General features: G+C 43.5%; 1 protein-coding gene across 3 annotated transcripts in view; it reads right to left on the bottom strand.

Annotated features, from left to right (window-relative positions):
- Positions 1–22,368, bottom strand: part of LOC148474432 (E3 ubiquitin-protein ligase TRIM39-like) — an 82,992-nt gene that overhangs the window by 44,422 nt on the left and 16,202 nt on the right. For 2 of the 3 annotated variants that reach the window (XM_088458677.1, XM_088458678.1), the window contains exons 3-5: positions 18,856–18,982; positions 8,807–8,850; positions 5,122–5,527 (exon numbers count right to left, since the gene is read on the bottom strand). In XM_088458677.1, coding sequence (XP_088314803.1) covers positions 5,122–5,527; positions 8,807–8,850; positions 18,856–18,966 — 561 coding nt within the window. In that variant the 5' untranslated portion in view covers positions 18,967–18,982. The remainder of the gene's footprint in view (positions 1–5,121; positions 5,528–8,806; positions 8,851–18,855; positions 18,983–22,368) is intronic. The other variant, XM_088458679.1, reaches the window with a different exon arrangement.

Genomic DNA, 22,368 nt, shown 5'->3' on the forward strand with positions numbered 1-22,368 from the left:
ACACTTCCAAAGACTCCTGAGGTTCAAACTCATTGTGGAGTCGAGTATGAAGTTGCTAAGATTCTGGACTCTCATATTTGGTATGGGCGACTTCAATACTTGATTGATTGATTGATTGGAAAGGTTATGGTCCTGAAGAATGCTCTTGGACTTATTCTTCTGATGTGGATGCTCCTCAGCTGATCAAATCATTCCATGCCAAGTTACCACACAAGCCTCAAAGGTGTCCTGGGGCCACCCATCAAGGGGGCGGTGCTGTCACAATCCAGAGTGTGGAAACACACTATTTACCTATGCTCTGTCTATCCTGGTTGGCACAGAGGAGATCCCGGCTTGCGTGCTGCTTCCTGATGGCTGCTGGGCATAGGCATGGTACTCCGCATCCCTTTACTCCAGGCAGGCTTCTGTCTCCTGTCAGCATTCAGGCCTTCCTTCCAGAGCTGGGTCATGGGCACGGCCATCTTGGACTCTGTCACATGAGTCCAGTCATCCACTCAGAGCATGGTCTGTGGGTCTGCTGACTGCATCAACCTATCATCCAGAGTCCAGCCCTATAAATTATTTCCTCGGACTGAACTCCTCTGCCAGTACAACGTTACTTCCACTGAAGTAACAGCTCCTGTGTTGTGCTCCCTCCATTGCTATTCTGAACGGCGCAGTCCATCCTAATAGATTATCTTCATTTTCAATCAACTCCACCATCGATTGTTGCAGTCCGGATTTGCCATTGGGAATTATTCTCATTTCTTTAGCTGCAGTCTGGATTTGCCATCAGGAATTATCTCTCTGAGTTTGACCATTGGAGTTTACCATTATTGGCAATTATCTCTCAATCAACATTGATTCATATCAACATTGGTTCCCTCCAAGCCTCTTTAATAAAGTCTTCATCAATTCCTATTAACATCGGTTCCAACCGATCATCTCTAATAAAGTCATTATTGATTTCTACCAACATCGTTTCCTTTACTGGCTCTGTTCTGAGTTGTGGTTATTTTTGAATTTGCAAATATCTGAATATGCAGTGTAATTTGTCTGGTGCAAATAAATTGGTAAAATAATGCCCTGTAGAGGGGCATTGGAACGATTTTATGTTTGGTGGGGGGGGTAATATAAAATCATTCCAGCGCTGCCTCCGCCCACCCACTCCCTTTACATATTTTTGCTTGAGCTTACTGTAATACACGGAAGTACACGCAACCGATCACACTGCTCGCGGCTAACTCATTATGCCCCTGGAAGTGTAGGCTGATGCTAGTGTATAAAAAAATCAGGTAGTTTTCAGAGTATTAAAGACCCTATAAACAACAGCTAAGGCTGGGATGCCAGCTTAAAGGGTTAATGTATCAAGCAGTGAAAAGAGCAGAGAAGTGGACCAGTGGAGAAGTTTCCCATAGCACCAGTGGAGAAGTTGCCCATAGCAACTAATCAGCTTTGAGGTAGCATGTATATATCAAATACATTCTATAAAATGATTGGTAGAAGTTAATTTGTTTCTATGGTCAATTTCTCCACTGGTCAACTTTTTGCGTGATACATCAACCCCTTTGTGTCCAAAACCCCGCCCCTTGTACAGTGAGGTGCTCTTCTTTTTCTAGCCAGGTATGTCCTGATGTACCTAATATCTCCCATCTGAAGATGCAACATTTTCCACTGCCATCCAGATGTGTTAAATACTGTAGCAAGTAAAGCCACTATGTCACATTACTATATACTGTAGCCAATGCTATGCATTTTTCAGATACATAATATAAGTGAAATATAAACTCATTGCTGCAGAATATGTCATGTTTATAGATAACTAGACCTAGTTCAACTTCTTAATAAATATGAAATAAAGAGAGCGTAAATGAATAAAAGTAAATCTCTTTAGTGAAATATAAAATGACAATTTTAATAACAATCAATCATAAGGCAACATAAATCATTATAGAAATGGCCAGTAAACCATATATCAATGATTAAAAGTAATACCATAAACCAGCTAGATGCCGATTAGAATGATAGTCAGTGAGAAAAACATAGGGCCTGATTCAGACCCGCTCGCGAGCGCTGAGCGTTCGCAAGCGGGTCGATGGTGCCCAAGTGCGCATGCGCACGACGGAGGTGGCTCCGTTGTGCGCATTCGCGAGACCCGAATAACGACTACCAAGCCGTCGTCACGGGTCTCGCACCAAAGGGAGCGTGATGTCGATGTTGATTGACAGCACGCCCCTTTGGTGGTCGTGCCGGGGGCGTGGCTGCCCAGACGGAGGCGTTCCCATGGGAACGCCTACCGTCTGAGTCCGGCCCCACTGACATCACTAGTGATGTCAGTGGGAGTGCTTTTGGCTCTGATAGAGCCAAAAGCACTCCTGGGCTTGCGGCAGCGAGACCCTACCGCAGGGTCTCGTCGCAAGCCTGATGTTCGCGATGGTCTTGACCATCGCGACCATCATCATGGATGCTCGCATGAGCTGTGGGTGGTAACCCACAGCTATGCGAGCGTCCAAGAGGCTGCACTATTAAAAAAAAAAAAACGCCCTGATTCAGAGCGGGCGCTCGTTCAGAGCGTCCGGCTCTCAATCAGGCCCATAGTCCGAATTAAGCAGAGAAAATAAGCAGAAACAATATATGTATATTTTTCAAAAGGAGTATATAGAACCCACTCCTTACTGGTTAGATTGTAACCCATTTGTCATTGATCCAAATACAGAAAAGATATAGTGGGAATCCAGTATTCCGGAGTATCCCTTACTTCTGCTCTGGACTCTGTTGCTCTGGCAATCACTACTCACCCTCACAGATCCCTTTCGCCTTCTTGAGAGTGTTGTTTACAACTGCCTTACCACCTTTCTTTCCTCCCATTCCCTCCTTGACCTTTTTCAGTCTGGATTCCATTCTCTCCACTCCACTGAAACTACCCTCACAAAAGTCAGCAACGACTTCCTTGCTGCTAAATCCAAGGGCCACTATTCTCTGCTCATTCTCCTTGACCTCTCTGCTGCTTTCGACACTGTGGACCACCCTCTCCTGCTGCAAATCCTTCACTCCCTTGGTCTACGTGACACTGCTCTCTCCTGGCTATCCTCCTACCTCTCTGACTGATCCTTCTCTGTCTCATCTCATAACTCCTCTTCCCCCCACAGCCTCTTACAGTAGGTGTTCACCAAGGTTCTGTTCTTGGACCTCTCCTATTCTCACTCTATACGTCTTAACTAGGTGAACTCATCAGCTCTTCTGACCTCCATTATCATCTCTATGCTGATGATACTCAGATCTACCTTTCCTCCCCTGACCTCTCCCCCTCTCTCCTCACTCGTATCTCCAACTGTCTCTCTACTATCTCTTCCTGGATGTCCCAGCGATTTATTAAACTTAATATGTCTAAGACTGAGCTGATCATTTTCCCACCCCCCCAACATCACTATGCTTCCTACCATTTCTATCAATTGATGGCTTTTGGCCCCTTAAAAAGTGGGAGGCACATATAGAAACAGTTGTAATTCCTACACCGTTCACCTGATTTGGATGTAATTACCCTCAAATTAAATCTGAATGTCTGCAGTTAAAGCACATCTTGTTTGTTTCATTTCAAAGCCATTGTGGTGGTGAATAGAGACCAAAATCTGAAAATTCTGTCAATGTCCCAATATTTATGCTCCTGACTGTATATTATTCTTGTCCTCGTCGTATGTAGTATTGTACTGTAAGTCACAACCTATTTGTTTATGTACTTTGTAAGGTGCTGCGGAACACTTGTGGTGCCATATAAATAAATTATAATAATGATAATAATAATAATAATAACAACTGGAGATTGTATAACAGCCTAAATATGTCCACTCAGTTCTGTTAGTCTTCTGTAGCAGGTTGCCATGTTAGTGTTAGGAATAACAGGAGATGCGGCTGCTACTTTGCAATGGCTGCCAACTTTCAGCTTCTGATGCTGCCCTCCTTTGCGGCCTAGACAGCAGGGATGCTTCTTACATGTTGTTCTGTGCTTGTGAAGCAAGACGCTTCCCGGTTTAGTTCTTCACAGCTATAGAAGTAGCTGGTTTTCCAAACCTAGTCCATTGGCCATGTCAGGTTTAAATATCAACACTTTCCCTCCCCATGTACTGGATTATCCTGACTTCTACTACACCTGACCATTACCTGTCTTTGGATTATATATTTATCTGCTGCCAGCCCAGACCCAGCCTGTCTAATCATACTTGCCTCTCTGCCACCAGCTCTGAATTAGCTGGTCTTAATATTTCTGTATGTCTGCAGCCAGTCTTGACCCAGCACTGTACTAGCTCTTTGGTTGCCCGATACCAGTTCAGCTTTCAATTTGGATATCTAATTTAGTGTCTTCTCAATACTGAACTTTGACAATCCCTTGTGGTGATAATTCTTTATTACTTATCTGTTCATATCTGTATGTATGCCATCAGCATGGACCCAGTCTGTCTAATCATATAAACCTATTTGCTGCTATCCCTGACCCAGCCTGTCTATTCATATATGTCTGACTGTGGCCAGCACTGACCCAGTCAGTGTATTTTTATTTCTGTCTGGCCTTTTACTGCCATGACCTAGCACTTTACTATTTGTTTGGTTGCCTGCTTCCAATCCAGCTTCCAGTTTGCATCTGCCTGCTATGTCTCACCTCTTTATCCAACCTCTAGTACATTATATTTGTCCTATCCATTTTTAACCTAGACAATACTTTGTGGTGATAAGACCTGGAGGCATCTGAGTACTGGTAACCAATTAAAGCTTTCTATAGTTGGAGGCCTCACAAAGCAGTAATAGAGATGTTATCACCATTCTACTGGTTTTGCATTCTACTGGAATTTGTATCTGACGTGTAGCAGGTGCAAATCATACTCCTCCTAAAGTGCTTACATGCTGATCTGCATGAGCTGCATTTGCTTGGCCATGCTCTCACTGAACTTTGTCTACTTGAGAACGCCCCTTTCCTGTTTTGCATCTCCAGTCATCAGATTTGATACGGGTAAAATGAGGGAAGTTTTGCATAGTTACATATGTAGAATTATAATTGTAAATAGCTGTTTTAAAGGGGCACACAAAAAATATTGCACTTAATTGTATTTTCATACATTTACCTATATAATGTATAGAATACTGACATACCATAGTGAAGAGCACTTCAGTAACTCTATCTGTGACATCATGAGACTTGTGTTCTTTCGTCTTAAGACAGCTGGAACAAATGGCTTGTTGCTCATCATTACAGAAATATACCAGAGGCCTTTTATGCTGTTCACATTGTGTGGTCTCCTTCAGTTTCTGCATGATGTGGTCCATCAGCCTGAGTATTCTTGCCTTTTCTGCCAGCCTCCTATTAGGTATGAAGTCTATTTCCTCATGTATCTCCTGGCATTCTGGACAGGGGTATTCCTCCCTTCCTTTTTGCCATTGCTGCATTAAGCACTTTTTGCAGAAACTGTGCCCACATTCAATGGTAACTGGGTCTTCATAGTACTTGGTGCAGATTGGGCAGCAAGCCAATATTTTTTGTTCTGCCTCAGCCATTGTTCTAAGAGACAAAAATTGAGAAACTATCACAATAATATATTTTTTTATTTCAACATTCAGAGGTACAGTATACCCAAAAAAAATAAAAGGGGTCAAAAAAGTAAGATTGGCTTCAAATTATCATACCTCAATACAGTTATAATACATCCACAGCTTCAGTTAAAAAACATTGTAAACCAGTAAATTAAACATTACACATACTAAATATAAAATACCAATAGTACGTGGCTTCCGGGCTGAAGATGAAGTACATGTAGTTCTGTCGCTTTGTGTTTCGTTGGCGTTTTTTTCCATCTGCCTTCTCCCTCCACTTAGATCCCACACTGGTCCTACCTGTGGCTGGTCCCTGATCACGGAGCTTCCCTTGGAGAGGTCTGTGGTTGCACCAGATGGCTGTTTATCTTGAATGTCTGTTATGCCATTATCAAAGGCAGTAAACCAAACTCAAACCTGTTTTCGTTACATGACGTTATCACCATACACCTCGGCAAGTTAGTGATGAATTTCAACTGCTGATGTGCCCTTCAGACGCAGAAATCGAATCTCACTATGCACTTCAATGTTTGACCATACTTACTTATTGAACCTCCCGTGTGTGTGTGTGTGTGTGTGTGTGTATATATATATATTTAGGTAGTCCAAGAAATACCATGGAACCAAGGGCGGATTGGCCGGTACTTATGGATTGGTTGTGGGGCCGCTTTTCAATTGAGGCCCCGCCCCCCGACTCTCGTCACTTGGCTCCTGTCCTGTACAGACTATTTTACACAGGCAGCCTGCCTGTTAGTGCCTGGCCGCGGCTGAGCCTCTCTCGCAAGAGAAGCCAGCCCATTAAACCCCACCCACCCAGCCTGCTGTCGGTATCGAGGGGTGAGGAAGTGGCGGTGGTTGGCGTGGCCGCGGGGGTAAGTTGCTGCTGAGTCTGCTGTTACAGCTGCCGCTGCGCGTGTCACACTGTATGACAGGCAGCGGCAGCCTACTGCAGAGAAGCGCGGCTGAGCCTGAGCTATTTACACAGTTCCGGCCCCTGCTGATCGATTCGCAGGCCTGGGAGAGAGCCAGGTTGGTAACTGTACTGGTTACTTCCTATCTGAATGGCTGCCTGCTCACTGCGTATGCCACCCTCTCTGCACTGTCCCCGGCCGGTACAATATTTGTAGGCTGCAGAGGCTACATCACTGCTCCACTTAAGTGCAGTCACCACCTCTGCTGAGCATGTCTCTGCACGCAGCCTGACCTATCCAATGTGTCACTCACTGTCAGTGACCATATGCTTCCTCCGAGTCCTAGTATGCACTGTGTCTGCACTGCCAGGGATAGAAGAGGTCCCCTTTCCCTGCCCCCTCGCCGAGTCCCCGCCCCTCCTGCTGTTCCTGGAATGTACTCATGGCACAAGCAAATAGCTTGAGGTCCGATCTCCCTGCCCCCTTCCAGTCCCCACCACCTCCTGCTGTACCTGGAATATTCTCAGCACTGTGAGGTTCCAACTCCCCGCCCCCTTCCAGTCCCTACCCTCTACTGTTCTGCAAGTACTGTCCTTCTCCCTTCCACACAGATTCCAGTGGGTGAGTGTAACCCTGGTTAGGGTTATGGAGATATATTACATATAAATATAATTCATATATACAATTGAAACAGGTATATATTTTCATTCATCTATTTACAGCAAAATGCCATTTATGAGGTAAATGTTAAATATACTGTAGGGATATATGTGATGTGATGTAAATATAAGTAAATATGTGGAAATGTATGTACCCTGTGCATGTTAGATATATATGATGCCAGTGGACTTTAGTGCTTCATGCTGCAAATATACATTTCACAGACATTGGTGATAGTTGCAGAAGGGGGCGGAGTAATATAGATGGGAACCGGTAACTGTCAGGAAAACAGGATCCGGTGAGGGGGAGGATATATAACAGCTGTTAGCAGCAGCTGAGGAGCAGTCTGCAGGTCCCTCCCTCCAGTGCCTGCCCTCCTGTGATCCGGGCAGCCAGTGAGCAGCGATATGCTGCCGGGCGCAGGGGGGCAGAGCCAGAGAGGGAGCCCAGCCGGAGCTGGGGAAGAAGGTTAGACAGGGGTACTCACCCTGTCCTGCAGGAGAGGCGGCATCGCGGTGGAGAGGAGCGGAGGGACCCGCACTGATCGGGGCGTGGCCAGTGTGGGTGAGAGTGCCTGGTGAGTCCCCGCTGTGCTGGGCAGCACCTCCGTAGTTACAGGGAGGCTGTCAGCTACAAACCTCCTCCTTTGGCTCATGGGAGCTCGGCCGGCAGCCAGTGGGAGAGAGAGCCAGGAGGTGGGGCCGTTTCAGTGTAAAGGACGGCAGCAGCAGCACTGACAGGGGGATCAGTGCTGAGGTAGCAGCAGTGACAAGGAGAAAGCAGGAGCAGCGCTTATACAAGCAGCAACATTGAGGGGACTGTGAGTAAATAGCACTTGGCACCTACACAGCTACATATAGCCCATATATAGAGACCGCTGTTGAGGACAGAAGAGCAGTGTTATCCCATATACATACTTGGTTGTGTTACTGACACTCATATGCCATGTCAGCTGTGTGGATGATGCTGTAAATAGTGGCAGTGGTAATAAGAAGTATATGCCAGTCAAGGAACATTACAGTAATCTTTAGATTACATTCGGGGAAGAACAGAAAAGGAAAAAGAGAGGAATTCATAGTGTCTATATGAGACATTTTATTATATCCAAAGGAGATAGCTTTCAGCATAAGGGAAAGAAGAGAGGGAAGGATACAATTAAATACATAATACTGCAATTTAACTTATTCCTGAGGATTACAGTATAGGATATAGATATTGAATATATATTCCTACTACAACTATCTGAAAACAGCATATTCTAGCTGTATGGATGAGGCACTGGTTCCATTTTTTAAGACTCACATGTAAGTTGTTATAATACTTGTCAGTGTCAATACACAATATTATTCACCCCAGCACTTAGAGAATACAGCCTTGAACTGGAATAAATATATGAACTTCCTTTTACTTTGTTAAGTACAACAGGACTTATGCTCTAGGGTTCTGGACCTTTAAGCACTCAGTATTGTCTACGCTAACAGACTCGTAGGCAAAGGCAAAGTGTTGGGTATATTATTCAGAGTTAAGTGATTATATAGTAATTGAATATTCCATTTGCATATGGAAACAAAGTATATTGTGTTTGCTATGCAACATGTCATGATATGAGTTATTTTGCTTCATGAATTACATAATACAAAGTGTTAACCTATTCAAGAGTGGTGCACAGTACTTACCTTTTAGTAACTGGAACAGTGTCACCAGTTGAGAATTGAGAGACCTGAAAAAAAAAGAAATAACAGGTGGTCGAATATTTGTATGTACATTATATATATATATATATATATATATATATATACACACACACACACACACACACACACGCAGTATACATGGTAGTGAAAGAAAACTTATACTGACACTATATATTCTATCACTGGGCTTTCCCAGGTAAGCCCTTTTGACATTTAAAATAATTAACCTTGGTGGAGGCACTGACAATGGGGATGTAGACCGCTTAGAGGAATGCTAGGGTGGGTACATTAGGAGTAACAAAGGTGGTAGTAACCTGGCGACCCATTAGTGATAAAAGGGGGGTTACAGTGAGGGTCCAGGAAGACAGAGCTTCCTACAGTGCAGCAAACACAGGTAAGAACCAAAGGATGGCTATATATTCATGCTATGGGGTAAGGTGGGTTAGGAGGGGTAAATTATCGGGGGGGTGAGGAGGTGTAAATTATCAGGGGGGTGAGGTGGGTTAGGTGGTGTAAATTATCAGGGGGGGGTGAGGTGGGTTAGGAGGTGTAAATTATCAGGGTGAGGAGGTGTAAATTATCAGGGGGGTGAGGTGGGTTAGGAGGTATAAATTATCAGGGGGGGTGTAATCATATTTGGTAGGGGAGGTAGGTTTGGGATGCAATGTAAATGTATTGTGGTGTTTTATATACTAACATTTTTTTGTGGTATTCTGTGCAGTGGGGTATATTAATAGTACAGGCTGCACACTATGTTCTATTAGGACATATTGAATATATTTGGCTATATGTACATATATATATATATATATATATATATATTAAAATTCTTGATAAGATGAGGGCAATGGGGCTGGGAGATGGAGTTTAGAGAGAGGGATGTCTGGGGTGGGGGCCCTGGGGGGGAATGATTAATGATGAGAATAGAGATGATCTGTCTGTGGTGGGAGGGGGGTTCTGCTGAACTAGGGGGAGATGATCTGTCTGTGTGGGGTGGGGTGATTTTGTGCTAAGGGCCTGCTGGGGACTATGATGTGAGGCGTTGAGCTCTGAGGGGGGCTGTCATATGAGGAGGACTGTGCTGTGATGAGGGGGCTGAACTGTGGAAGGCTGGGCTATGATGGGGACTGTGATGAGGGGGGCTTTGGTGAGGAAGGCTGTGTTATGAGGGGCTGAGCTGTGAGGAGCTGTGCTGTGAAGGGGGCTGTCATATGTGGGCGACTGTCCTGAGAAGGGCTGTGGTGTGAAGGACTGTAATGAGGGGGCTGAGCTTTGGAGGACTGTGCTATGATGGGGACTGTTCAGAGGGGGCTGTGATGAGGGGGCTGAGCTGTGGAGGACTGTGCTATGAGGGGGACTGTCACGTGAAGGGCTGTGATGAGGGGGCTGAGCTGTGGAGGGCAGTGCTATGAGGGGCGGCTGTGGTGTGAAGGGCTGTGATGAGAGGGGCTGTGGTGTGGAGGACTTCTATGAGGAGGACTGTGTTGAGGTGGGCTGTGGTGTGAAGGGCTGTGCTGAAGGGGGCTGTGAGGAGTGCTGTGAGGGGAGAGGGTTTTGCTGTGCTGTGGGAGGATGTTGTGATGTAGGGAGAGGGTTGACACTGGGGGCACAGAGGAGATGGTGCTGGGGCAAAAAGGAGATGGCTTTGGGGGCAAAGAGGAGCTGGAGCTGGATTGTGGGATGTATTGGAAACACCCAGATGGATGGTATTGGAGAGTGACAGGGGGGTGGTGCTGGTGAGATACAGGGGGATGGTACTGACGAGAACCTCTGTTGCATGTTGATGACACTGGGTTTATTCCTACGCTAACAGACGGTTTCCGGACCATGTGATCTCCTGCATGAATAGTGAAAACCGACTCAAGACGGTGCCTGTCCAGGGAGGATAAATTCTTAAGAGGTTCCTTGTTGCAGAGAAATCATATAGGTAAGAAAATACTTATTCACATGCTGTGTTTATTCACTGGAGAGAGGAGCTGGGGGCATATCCATCAGCTCCCGTAGCAGTGGACATGCCCCCCAGCATGATAAAAGCAAAGGGAGTAGCTTGCAGGCGTAGCATTTCACACGTGGCCACACCCCTTGCTGCAAGGCCACACCCACTTTTCAGGTGCGCACCGAAGGCGCGCACCGAAGGCGCGCACATGGGGCCACTTTCAGGATTTTTCCAGGGCCACTTTAAATTCCCAATCCGCCTCTGCATGGAATCCAAGATGAAACAAAGAGCCGTCATTGAATATCTGGAAACAGAAGTCTGCAGTGCTACAGAAATCCACAGAAGACTGAAAAAAAGTGTATGGTGAGCGTACAATTGACTATAGCAATGTTGGAAGGTGGATGAAGTGTTTTCAATTGGTAGAATCGTCCGTGTGCGACAAACCTCGTGGTGGCTGACCATCAACTGCAGTGACCAGGCCCACCAAGAGCCGCGGTGGACCCAGGCAACAGAGGGGCGTGGCCTAATCATGGGAGATGTGGCCATGCCCCCTTCCCGAAAATAGAAGAAAAAAAGTTTTTTGCGGCGCTGCATGCTGGGGAGGGGGGCTCTCTGAGCCCCCTCAGCCTGGCTCAAAGCCATGGGGGGGTGCAATCAGGGTGATCGCTCCCTCCCACAGGCATAGGAGACTGATGTGGCTGCTGCTCAGCAGCCACGAGCAGTCTCCCACTGCAGTTCAGCACACGCTGTGTGCTGGGCTGCTGTGAGGGAGGGGGGCGGTGCCGGCTCCGGCCCCCCCTGGCCCTCAGGAAGCCCGGCCCTGGTAATCTGTACCCGCTCCCCCCCACTTGGCGCCCCTGGCAGTGACAGCAGAGAACTGACACAAAGTCGATGCCATGATTTAGAAAGACCATTGTGTGACCATCAGAGATATCAGTGAAGAACTTGAATGTAGCCATTGCACTGTAGAAACACTAATCAATGATTTGGGATATCGTAAAGTGTGTACTAAATGGGTTCCAAAGCAAGTAACCAGGGATCATAAGGCCCAGAGGGTGGAAGTGTGCAATGACCTTTTGACCAACTTTGAAGCCAACCCTGAGACGTTTTTGGAAAATGTCATTACAGGAGATGAGACCTGGGTATTCCTTTATGACCCAGAAACAAAGGCCCAATCAAAGCAATGGAAACACCTAAGTTCACCTAGGCCAAAAAAGTTTAAATCACAGCGATCCGTAAAGAAAGTCATGGCCACATTCTTCTGGGATTGCCGAGGTGTTATTCTCATCGTTTACTTGGAACAAAAACAATCAATCAACAGTGATCAATCTATTATTGCACTTAAGAAGCTGAAAGAAGCCATCCGCAAAAAAAGGTCAACAATTCGACTGTCAAATGTCATCTTACACCACGACAATGCCAGACCTCACACTTCGATGGCAACATCTGCGGCCCTTGCCAAATGGGGTGGGCAATAATGCTGCATCCACCATACAGTCCTGATTTGGCTCCTTCTAACTTTCATCAGTTTGGCCTTCTCAAAAACTGTTACCGTGGTCAACATTTTGAAGACATAGAGGTTGTTAAAAACGCCATACGTTCCTGGGTCAAACACCAACCACTGGAATTTTTCCAAAGTGGATTCACAGCTTGGGTTGAGAGGTGGAGAAAATGTTTGAGGGCAGATGGTGAATTTTTTGAGTAGAGTCATTCTGTTACTAAGACTTCAAAGTGTTTTACTGCTAATTTTCAAATCTGTATCTATAATAAAATTTGAGTTGTGAGCATTTAAGCATTACTTTTTGAACAACCCTCGTGTATGTATATATGTGTGTATATATTTGTTATGTATATTTTTTTAAATATGACAACACTATGCTGTATATGCAGCACTGATCATGCCCCCCATCACTAGTCACACCTCCCCCATCGCATTGCTCGTCACACCCCATGTGTCAGCACACAATAAGCCCTTCTGAAATGTCAGCTCCAGGCCCATGTAGACCTTAATCTGGCTCTGTTCTCCCCACCTATAGACAAAATGCGATACCAACTGACAAACTGAAAGGATCTTAAGTTGTCTCTTCTAGGTAGAAAAATATTATTTTTTCTAAACTAGCATCATTCCTACAATGCTCCCCGTTACAATTAGGAACATGGACACTCCCTGTTGTACACAGATGTAATCTAAATTCATACGGCATCACCAGAAACCTAGAATGCCTCATCATCGTACCTATTTCCCAAAAAAACATGTAATGACATTTGCCAGATCTGCAATTATTAGATATATCTCTGATTTGCTTATATATTCTGCTCATTTTACTAATGCAGCTCTGGAAGAGTCTTTATTCTACCCATATGCTCCGGCTGCATTGCGTCATACCCCTAAATTACAGATTCCCCCATCCAATTACATTAATGTTCTTTTCTAGAACAACTTCAAGGCCTGGTTGAAGATCAAACATCTAACCTGCAATCCTTACTCCTCCCCCTTGATTCCTTTGTGGGGCAACCCAACAATTCCACCTTCTGTGGATAACACGATTAACAGAACTTGGCTTCATAGGGCAATTAAGACTATAAAAGATATATTTGACACAGACATATTCTATCCTTCTCCCAAGAAGAAGACCAATTTACCCTGATCTAAATTATCTAAAGTGTGGCACTTTGAACTAACAGATCTATCTGAGTTTGAGTCTATCGTACCATTTACTGTACAACTCCTATCCTGACTGCCCTGAAGTCAGCTCGCTTTACATTAGCTTCATAGTAGCTCATAAGAAACATTTTGTAGACACAGACTCTGACGCATGGGCCAGCCCATGAGTAACTGGGTGCAGCCCAGCAGCTCCAGGAGCCCTGGGCAACCCCCGGAGTGCTAAGAAATGGGCATAGCATGGGGCCCTTGTACCTCATGGCCACGCCCATTTTCAATGCCTGTGCACGGCAAACCTCTGACAATGCTTGCACGGTTTTAGGTATTATTGAATTAATAACACATGCTCAGGAACATTTTGTCTTGCTTTTTCAAGATGCAATTCTTAACTCTAGGGCTCTGGATGAAGGTCCTTTAGCCAGAGTTTTTGGTAACTGCTTTCTGTTCAGTGCCTTTCTCACTACTAAATGGCACTAGACAGGGGTGTCTCCTTTCTCCTTTAATTTTTGTTCTTGCTGTGGAACCTCTTGCACAAAAACTTAAATACTCTGCAGAGTTTCCTGGGTTTCTAACCCAGTGTGGGGCCCATGAGCCCTGCTTATTTGCACCTGACGTTCTGCTATTTATCACTCAGCCTGCCACCTCTCTACTGCCGTTGCATAATATTTTGGACAAATTTAGTGAGGCCTCATGTTATAGATTGAAAATCTTAAAGTCTGAAGCTATAACAATTAATATCCTATTAACTCATCTCTTGCTCTAAAATAATGGGTTTCGGTATGTTTGGAGACATGATTTCTTCACTTCCCTAGGTATACAAAGACATTAGGAGTGTATTTGATGTCAATTTAGAGCCCACGGTTTTCCACTTGTCTACTCTTAAGTTATTAGTAACTGGATTAGTTATCAAGTTTTTTTGCTGGGACCTGTGACTGCTTTGAAAATGAGGCTACTCCCGAAACTCATGTATCTGTTCCACCATCCTTTTTTTCCCTGCCTAATACCCCATCACATTTAAAAAAAACTCATGTTGACCTATAGTGTAAAAACTTAAAGAATCTTTTTTTCTCATGAGAGATAGATGTACTGTCTCTCCCTTCAAAAGTGAGTCAAAGACGTTGGACACAATTTTCACCGTGATCCTACGGTGGTTGTGGAATGCAACGTTGATCTTGTTGGTGTAGACGTTGATTTGCTCCAGAACGCCATATGTTTTAGATGGTAAAATAAATACGACAAACCTCCATAGTACAGATCAATATACCCAATCAAAGGTCATATACATAATTGTAATATACTCACCTTGAAAGGGATATGGTATAAGCCTTGGACATTTATTTTAAACATCCCGAAGTCCGTCTGTATTATATGGTTAATTAAATGATAGTTGAATCCAAAATAATTTATGATTCAGAGTCGCTTCTTTATATGATATTCAAATTTATTTTACAATTCAAATATATTTTGGAGTGGTCTATATGGTGTATTATTAAAACACCAGACCCAAAAAAAGACACATGAAAGATCAGGTAGCACAAAATTGCTATTTTTTTAAAAAAATGAAGAAAATTAAGAAATTGAAGAATGAGTGTAGAGTACCAATTTTAGATACCTAGGCTAGGTAGTTGATCCTGTGCGCCATTTGGATGTCCGGACATCCATGTATAGTGTTGACCAGGAGCGCTTCTGCAGATCTGGTATTAGTGCTTTTTTTAACATTATCTTTAGATATTAAATAAATTATTTTTAAAATACTATACCATGAATCCCCCTGCATTTCTTTACATATGGAGTCTGTCTAACTCCTGAAGATAGGATGACACCCGCATAAAAGATACCTTGATGTGCAGAGATACTGAATATTTTAAGTAAGCTTGATGTAAGCACCTAATGTTAATACTCACTCTGGTGATATAGAGGTGGAGAAGCACTAATGGTGACCAAAACTCTATGGAGTAAAAGATACCTTTTGTGGATTTAAAAGAACCTAATTGGTGTAAGCATGCATGTGAGCCACTATCCTAGATGTGTATAGTTCATTTGGGATGTCATTACACATAGGGGCATTAGAATAATCCATAAAGATACCTTTATGGGAGTGAACCTACTATGCCACATGTAAGTAACATGTGAGTTTATAATTAATATGTACAGATGAAAATTGTCTCTATGGCAGGGGTGGAGAACCTTTTTTCTGTCGAGGGCCATTTTGATATATATAACATTATTCAAGGTCCAGGTGCAGGCCACGCTCACTCCCAGGGCGGGGCCACAATCACCAGGATGCTCCGGGGAGCTATAAGTGCAGCAGTGTGACCGTCTGAAGTGTCCTAAGAATGCTCCTGGCGGCACTGCTGCATAGCTTCTGGCTGCAGGGTGCCACTCTAGGCACCCTGCTAGCCAGATAAGGCTAGCAGAGAAAAGCTCAGAGGGCCAGACCAAATGACTCCGCGGGCCTTATAGACCCCCGAACCTGAGGTTCCCCATCCCTGCTCTATGGGATATTTTAAAAAAATTAAAATAAAATGTTTTTAATTTTTTTGTTATGGATACGTACCTGCACACAATCCATTTTCATATATATTGATATACGGAAGTATTCATAAGACCCTGTAACATTAATACTACTCAATGGTTATCTTTTTATCAGGGGTGCTGCCAAGAAGCAACAAAAGGATAATCGCAAAAAGAGAGAAAGAAGTGTTGTCTTAAAAATGGCGCACTAAATTGTACAATTTAATTTTGAAAATAAAATTTTACTTTATCAAATAAAAGTTAAATTTTAGTCTCAAAATTAACTCTATGGGATATTGAAAGGAAAATCTAAGTGTTTTCCAATACGATACCAATAGTTTGTTTCTTATTTATTTATATCTATTTACATATGGACCACCCATGGAGAGACAAGCAAAACTGAGACAACAACAAAGGACTTATTTTTATCATATTTTGTGAAACTCCTAGGCACTGACGGTCTGGTATTTATTTATGATTGTTATTTATATGCTTGTGAGAATTGGGTGGTTCTCTGTTATACCAAGTGTGGCAGCTGGTTTTCTTTGCGCCTTGGAGATCTATCCAAATATTTATTTTCCTTGACAGATTCTAATTGAGCAGTCAGGTAGGATCTTTTTTTCATGTCTGGTGGACTTCTCCACACATTACACAATTCTGGACAATGGTCCAATCACTCTTGAAGTCTGTAATCCTTGCATGCCCGCCTCTTACTCAGGCCTCACTGCTCCTATATGCCCCAGACTGCCAGTTACCCAAACACTCTAACAAGTTGATCCTACACATTACCTTTGCTGCCAAACTAAAGATTGCTAAGATTTGGTAACAACCCTCCCCCCATACCGCCAAGAACTATTAGATAGGATCTAGTTTGTATCTAAAAATGGAGACGTTCCATGCAATGCCTTGGTATAGAGCACATAATGTGACTCTTCCTGGCCTTGCTTAAATTAGACATCTTTTTCCTTTATCCTATCTTATTTTAATTTCTGTTGTTTTCCTCTCCTTCCCCCCTCCTAGACTCGCTTGCCTACCCACACCACTCTTTTCAGGCTCCTTTCCTGCTCTCATCAAAATTCTCCCCTCCCTTGCATTCCCTAGATCAGTTCTGAATGCACATTCTGAACCTTTACACATGTAGTGCATCCGGAAAGTATTCACAATGCTTCACTTTTTCCACATTTTGTTATGTTACAGCCTTATTCCAAAATGGAATAAATTAATTTTTGTCCTCAAAATTCTACACACAATACCCCATAATGACAACCTGTAAAAAGTTTTTTTGAGATTTTTGCAAATTTAATAAAAAAAGAACACTAAGATATCACATGTACATAAGTATTCACAGCCTTTGTCATGAAGCTCAAAATTGAGCTCAGGTGCATCCTGTTTCCACTGATCATCCTTGAGATGTTCTTACAGCTTAATTGGAGTACACCTGTGGTAAATTCAGTTGATTGGACATGATTTTGAAAGGCATACACTTGTCTATGTAAGGTCCCACACTTGACAGTGCATGTCAGAGCACAAACCAAGCATGAAGTCCAAGGAATTGTCTGTAGACCTCCGAGACAGGATTGTCTCGAGGCACAAATCTGGGGAAGGGTACAGAAAAATATCTGCTGCTTTGAAGGTCCCAATGAGCACATTGGCCTCCATCATCTGTATATGGAAGAAGTTCGGAACCACCAGTCTTCCTTGAGTTGGCCGGTCGTCTAAACTGAGCGATCGGGGGAGAAGGGCTCTAGTCATGGAGGTAATGAAGAACCCGATGGTCACTCTGTCAGAGCTACAGCATTTCTCTGTGGAGAGAGGAGAACCTTCCAGAAGGACAACCATCTCTGCAGCAGTCCACCAATCAGGCCTATATGGTAGAGTGGCCAGACGGAAGCCACTCCTTAGTAAAAAGCTCATGGCAGCCCGCCTGGAGTTTGCCAAAATGCACCTGAAGGACTCTCAGACCATGAGAGACAAAGACTGAAGTCTTTGGCGTGAATGCCAGGCGTTATGTTTGGAGGAAACCAGGCACCACTCATCACCAGGCCAATAAAATCCCTACAGTGAAGCATGGTGGTGGCAGGATCATGCTGTGGGCATGTTTTCCAGTGGCAGGAACTGGGAGACTAGTCAGGATAGAGGGAAAAATAAATGCAGCAATGTACATTGACATCCTGGATGAAAACCTGCTCCAGAGCGCTCTTAACCTCAGACTGGGGCAATGGTTCATCTTTCAGCAGGACAACGACCCTAAGCACACAGTCAAGATATCAAAGAAGTGGCTTCAAGACAACTCTGTGAATGTCCTTGATTGGCCCAGCCAGAGCCCAGACTTGAATCCAATGAACATCTCTGGAGCGATCTGAAAATGGCTGTGCATTGACACTTCCCATCCAACCTGATGGAGCTTGAGAGGTGCTGCAAAGAGGAATGGGCGAAACTGCTCGAAGATAGGTGTGCCAAGCTTGTGGCATCATATTCAAAAATACTTGAGGCTGTAATTGCTGCCAAAGCTGCATCGACATAGTATTGAGCAAAGGTTGTGTCGTCTGTTTAAGGTTACTGAGCTAAGGACTTCCGTGTATCATCCTTAGACTGATGGTTTAGTGGGGAAGTTTAACAAAACTGTAAAGAATATGCTAAAGAAAGTGGTGGATAAATAAAAGAAAGATTGGGATTCTTACCCTATTTATTGCTGGCCATTAGAGAAGTTCCACAATCTTCCACAGGGTTCTCACCTTTTGATTTGCTGCATGGGAGACACCCAAGAGAGACATGGTAGGGGTAACCCAGTCCTTATAAAACTGTTATTGAGCATGTTTCTTAGATGCAGGAAGGAAAAGCTGCAGTGGTGCTGATAGTGAGAAAGCACATGGAACAGGCCCAACAAAGGGTGTACAATTGTAATGCCCAATTACTTACCTTTGCTCCTGGGGGCAGAGTGCTTATTTTGGTTCCCATGGTAGAAAGTAAATTAGTGGCTATGTAGAAAAGAGCCTTTGAAATCATAAAGTTGAAGTGGATGAGGTTCATTTTAACGTGTAGCAGCCTGGGAAAAGAAACCCAGAACAGATTTACCATATAAATCTTATGAAACCTTTGAAGGATAGAGTAGTTCTGTCAGCCTCCCTGGTCCTGCCAGTAACTGCAGTACCTTTTGGTTCCTCAAGTAACAATAATCAAAACCCTCTCAACTATTCAAAAACATGAGCCCAAAGAATAAACCATAAGAAATAGAGATTTGTTTCCCGTGCGAACCCAAGTATTTTCTTCTCCCTTTGGGTCTCCCATATGCAACTACACATCAAAACAAATTAATATGCCATATAGTTTCTGCTACTACCCGCCAGATAGCCACTGATTGGAAACAATTGGCTCCTCCCTCGATCAACTCAATAATATATAGGATCTGGTATACACATTGCATAGAATACATGACTAGTATATAATAATTCCTCCAAATCCTTTTACAAGGTTTGGGGCCCCTGGCTTGCCTAACAAATGCTCCCTCCCCATTTGAGTTAGGTTAAGTTACCTCATCCCTTTGAATGGTTTCCACCGCTTAAGATTTCCCCCTTCACTTTTCTCTTCTGCTTCTTCTCTTCCTCCGTTCATTATGGTTTGCTGCACCGTTTTCTTTCTGAGCTCACTCCCTTCCTCATTCCCCCCTACTATTCATAAAATTGGTCACTACATTGTAATCCATATTTTGATTACTATTGACTATGTTATACTTCTGATTATTATGTTGTATCTCTGTCACTGTTTTTATTATCTGTCACCCTTCAATAAACTTTGTTTTCTGACATACCAGTTAAAACAACAGTCATTAAACATGACATAATAAATGAACCTATAGAACATATGAAGCCCAATGGGAATTGGTGTCTAAAAATTTTTTTAAAACGTTGGAGAAAGATATAATGAAGAGTCACATAGTGAGTGGTCAAGTCAAGGTCATTGTACTCATTCCGAAACCCGACGGTAGCTTGCTTGTGTCTGCAATGATATCTGTAACTTGAATAGTGTTTTCCAGCTTGAAAAAGACTACAGAGGTAGCCGAAACACGTTGCTGCTCTTTCTCATAGGAACACCGGAGATTCGATCTATCAGTGTCCAGCCGCCCACCACACTCGGCAATTGGCAAGTGACTGTTACAAAGCCCTCCACCCGGCACGGTCTTTATACTGCCAGGTTACTGTGGAGACAGGAGTCAACTTTGATAAGAGCGCTAATACATGTGAGTGCTGACAGCTGATCATCACCCGTTATATCATCCACACCGCTGTAACCATTAAGAGATGGGAGCCACTTATCCATCACGGCGGTTCATTACATCAGGCCATCTCACTCTGCAGTGCCCAGGACGCTTTACAGGTACAGCATAACATACGGGCTGCCAGTGACTGTGTATTGATAAATACCTCGTGCACTGATATGCACATATATGGGACTATTTATAGCAGATAGGCTGGAAGGACGTCAAATTGCATGTTTGACTATTTAGCCTGTTCAATTGCTAAACCTGATTTTTTCACTGTGATGGGCTATTTTCTATCTTCAGGAATAACTATTCAAAGGCGAGCTGGTGTTTATTTATGTGTTCAGAGAGAATCTCCAGGGAAATATCACTGAGTTAATTGCAATAACATCAGCTATATGATGGATACAACTAAATTGCAATACAGAATTATCTACTGCTAACAGCTACAATTAGCCAAGTTATAGCTGTTTTGTACTGGACTTATTATTCCTATTTTACAACATATACAGAGAGTCTGATCAACTCTTTTTATTGTTGGTTACTAATATTCTCTTTTCATTTAAAGGGACTATGTATTCATATTGTACAATTGGCTAGTTTTTTTTATATGTGAATATACTATTAGATGTATGCATTATACATTTTTTTATATTTCATTTATGTATGATTTGTCTATATTACTTTTGTTTATTATTAAATATTTTTTATGTTTATAAATCACTCTGTGTTTACTAATGTCCCAACAGTATTTAATTGTTCTGTTTCTGCAGGTATTCCGCCCCACAAACAGGAGAGGGGATATGTGACAAACGCACTGGGGAAGTTGAGCTGGATAGCGGCTAACAGACCAGTTGAAAAACACTGCTATGGCTTTATGTAAGTTCTGTATTTAAATACTGTTTTGTGTGAGTTGGACATTAGGTCCTCTCACCTTTAGAGAAGAAGACTTGTGTAGTTAGAGCCGGACAGACCAGAATTTGTTTTATGATGTTGTTTATTTTGCTACAAAGATAAAACTAGCTGTGGATACTTGTACCAAGGCCCTTGTTGGACTTAACACACTTAACATACCTGAACTCAATCCAGAACCACTATACCCCTTGTTCAGTGCCCGCCAACTGATTACTAAGTGGTGTGTATATAGTTATCTTTGTTATGAATCCAATGTCTTGAGTACAGTAAACCAGCATAGAGGGCCTGATCCACTACTGTATGCGATTACACACGCACACGGACGATTGTTGCAATCTGTGCATGTGTATGCATTGCAGTGCACGTGCGCAAACTAGTCACTGCTATTGGGACTGCAATCTCAGAGGCTACACAGACCCATCGCAAAGTGTTTGACAGGAAGTGATGTATGTGGTTGGTGACGGGGAGTGTTCGGGTGAGCGCAGTTGTGCCAGTGCGTTTCAAAGCCATGCTGGGGTGTGCATAAATTATCCACTTTGATGATCTACGCAGTCTGAGGTCTCATAGCATGCGTGGCTTTTAGCAATGTCTAAGTAAGGTCAGAGCTTGTGCAAGTGTGCGTGAGGCTGCGGTGGTATGCGATTGTACCAATGGTTTTGCATTCTTGCTAAGGATTACGGATGTGTGTAAGGTAAAGTGGGCATCCTTGTGTAGTGCTGTGAGGGAATAGCGATTGCAATGAATTAGCATACTATCGCAGTTTAACTGCATGCGTAATCGCTTTTGCATTCTGTGACAAGAATCACAGACTGGAGTAAAATCCAAAAGAAATTTATTTTCTCACCACAGGCAGATATACAGGTCAGTGCAATGTTCACAGGCAAGATATTACACCAGGTACACAGATTCTTTAATCTTCCATACAGCAACACAGTTCTTTTAGTGCACTCTCAGGTCCAGGATCCCTAACACTAGTCATCCCCGTGCCTATAACCTGGGCAACTAATTCACCGTCAGGATCATTGTGGATTTGCACTGACACAACTTTAAAGACAGATAACAGGTGCTGCTAATTAGCCTTGCTTGTGGCTTACAACTGAGTTCAGGAAAACCTGGACTGGATCTTTATTGCCATGCTGTTCACAGCTCTATCTCTGCACAAACCTGCTGCTCCACATTAACTTCATGTGAAAGCATGCTGTCCCTGTCACACTCCTTCCCCCTTAGCTTCAACCACCCCTGGTGAAGCTAAAAACGGT

Source organism: Taudactylus pleione, unplaced genomic scaffold (genome assembly GCF_031769625.1).
Source record: "Taudactylus pleione unplaced genomic scaffold, aTauple2 ptg000845l, whole genome shotgun sequence".
In the NCBI taxonomy this organism is placed as follows: Eukaryota; Metazoa; Chordata; class Amphibia; order Anura; family Myobatrachidae; genus Taudactylus; species Taudactylus pleione.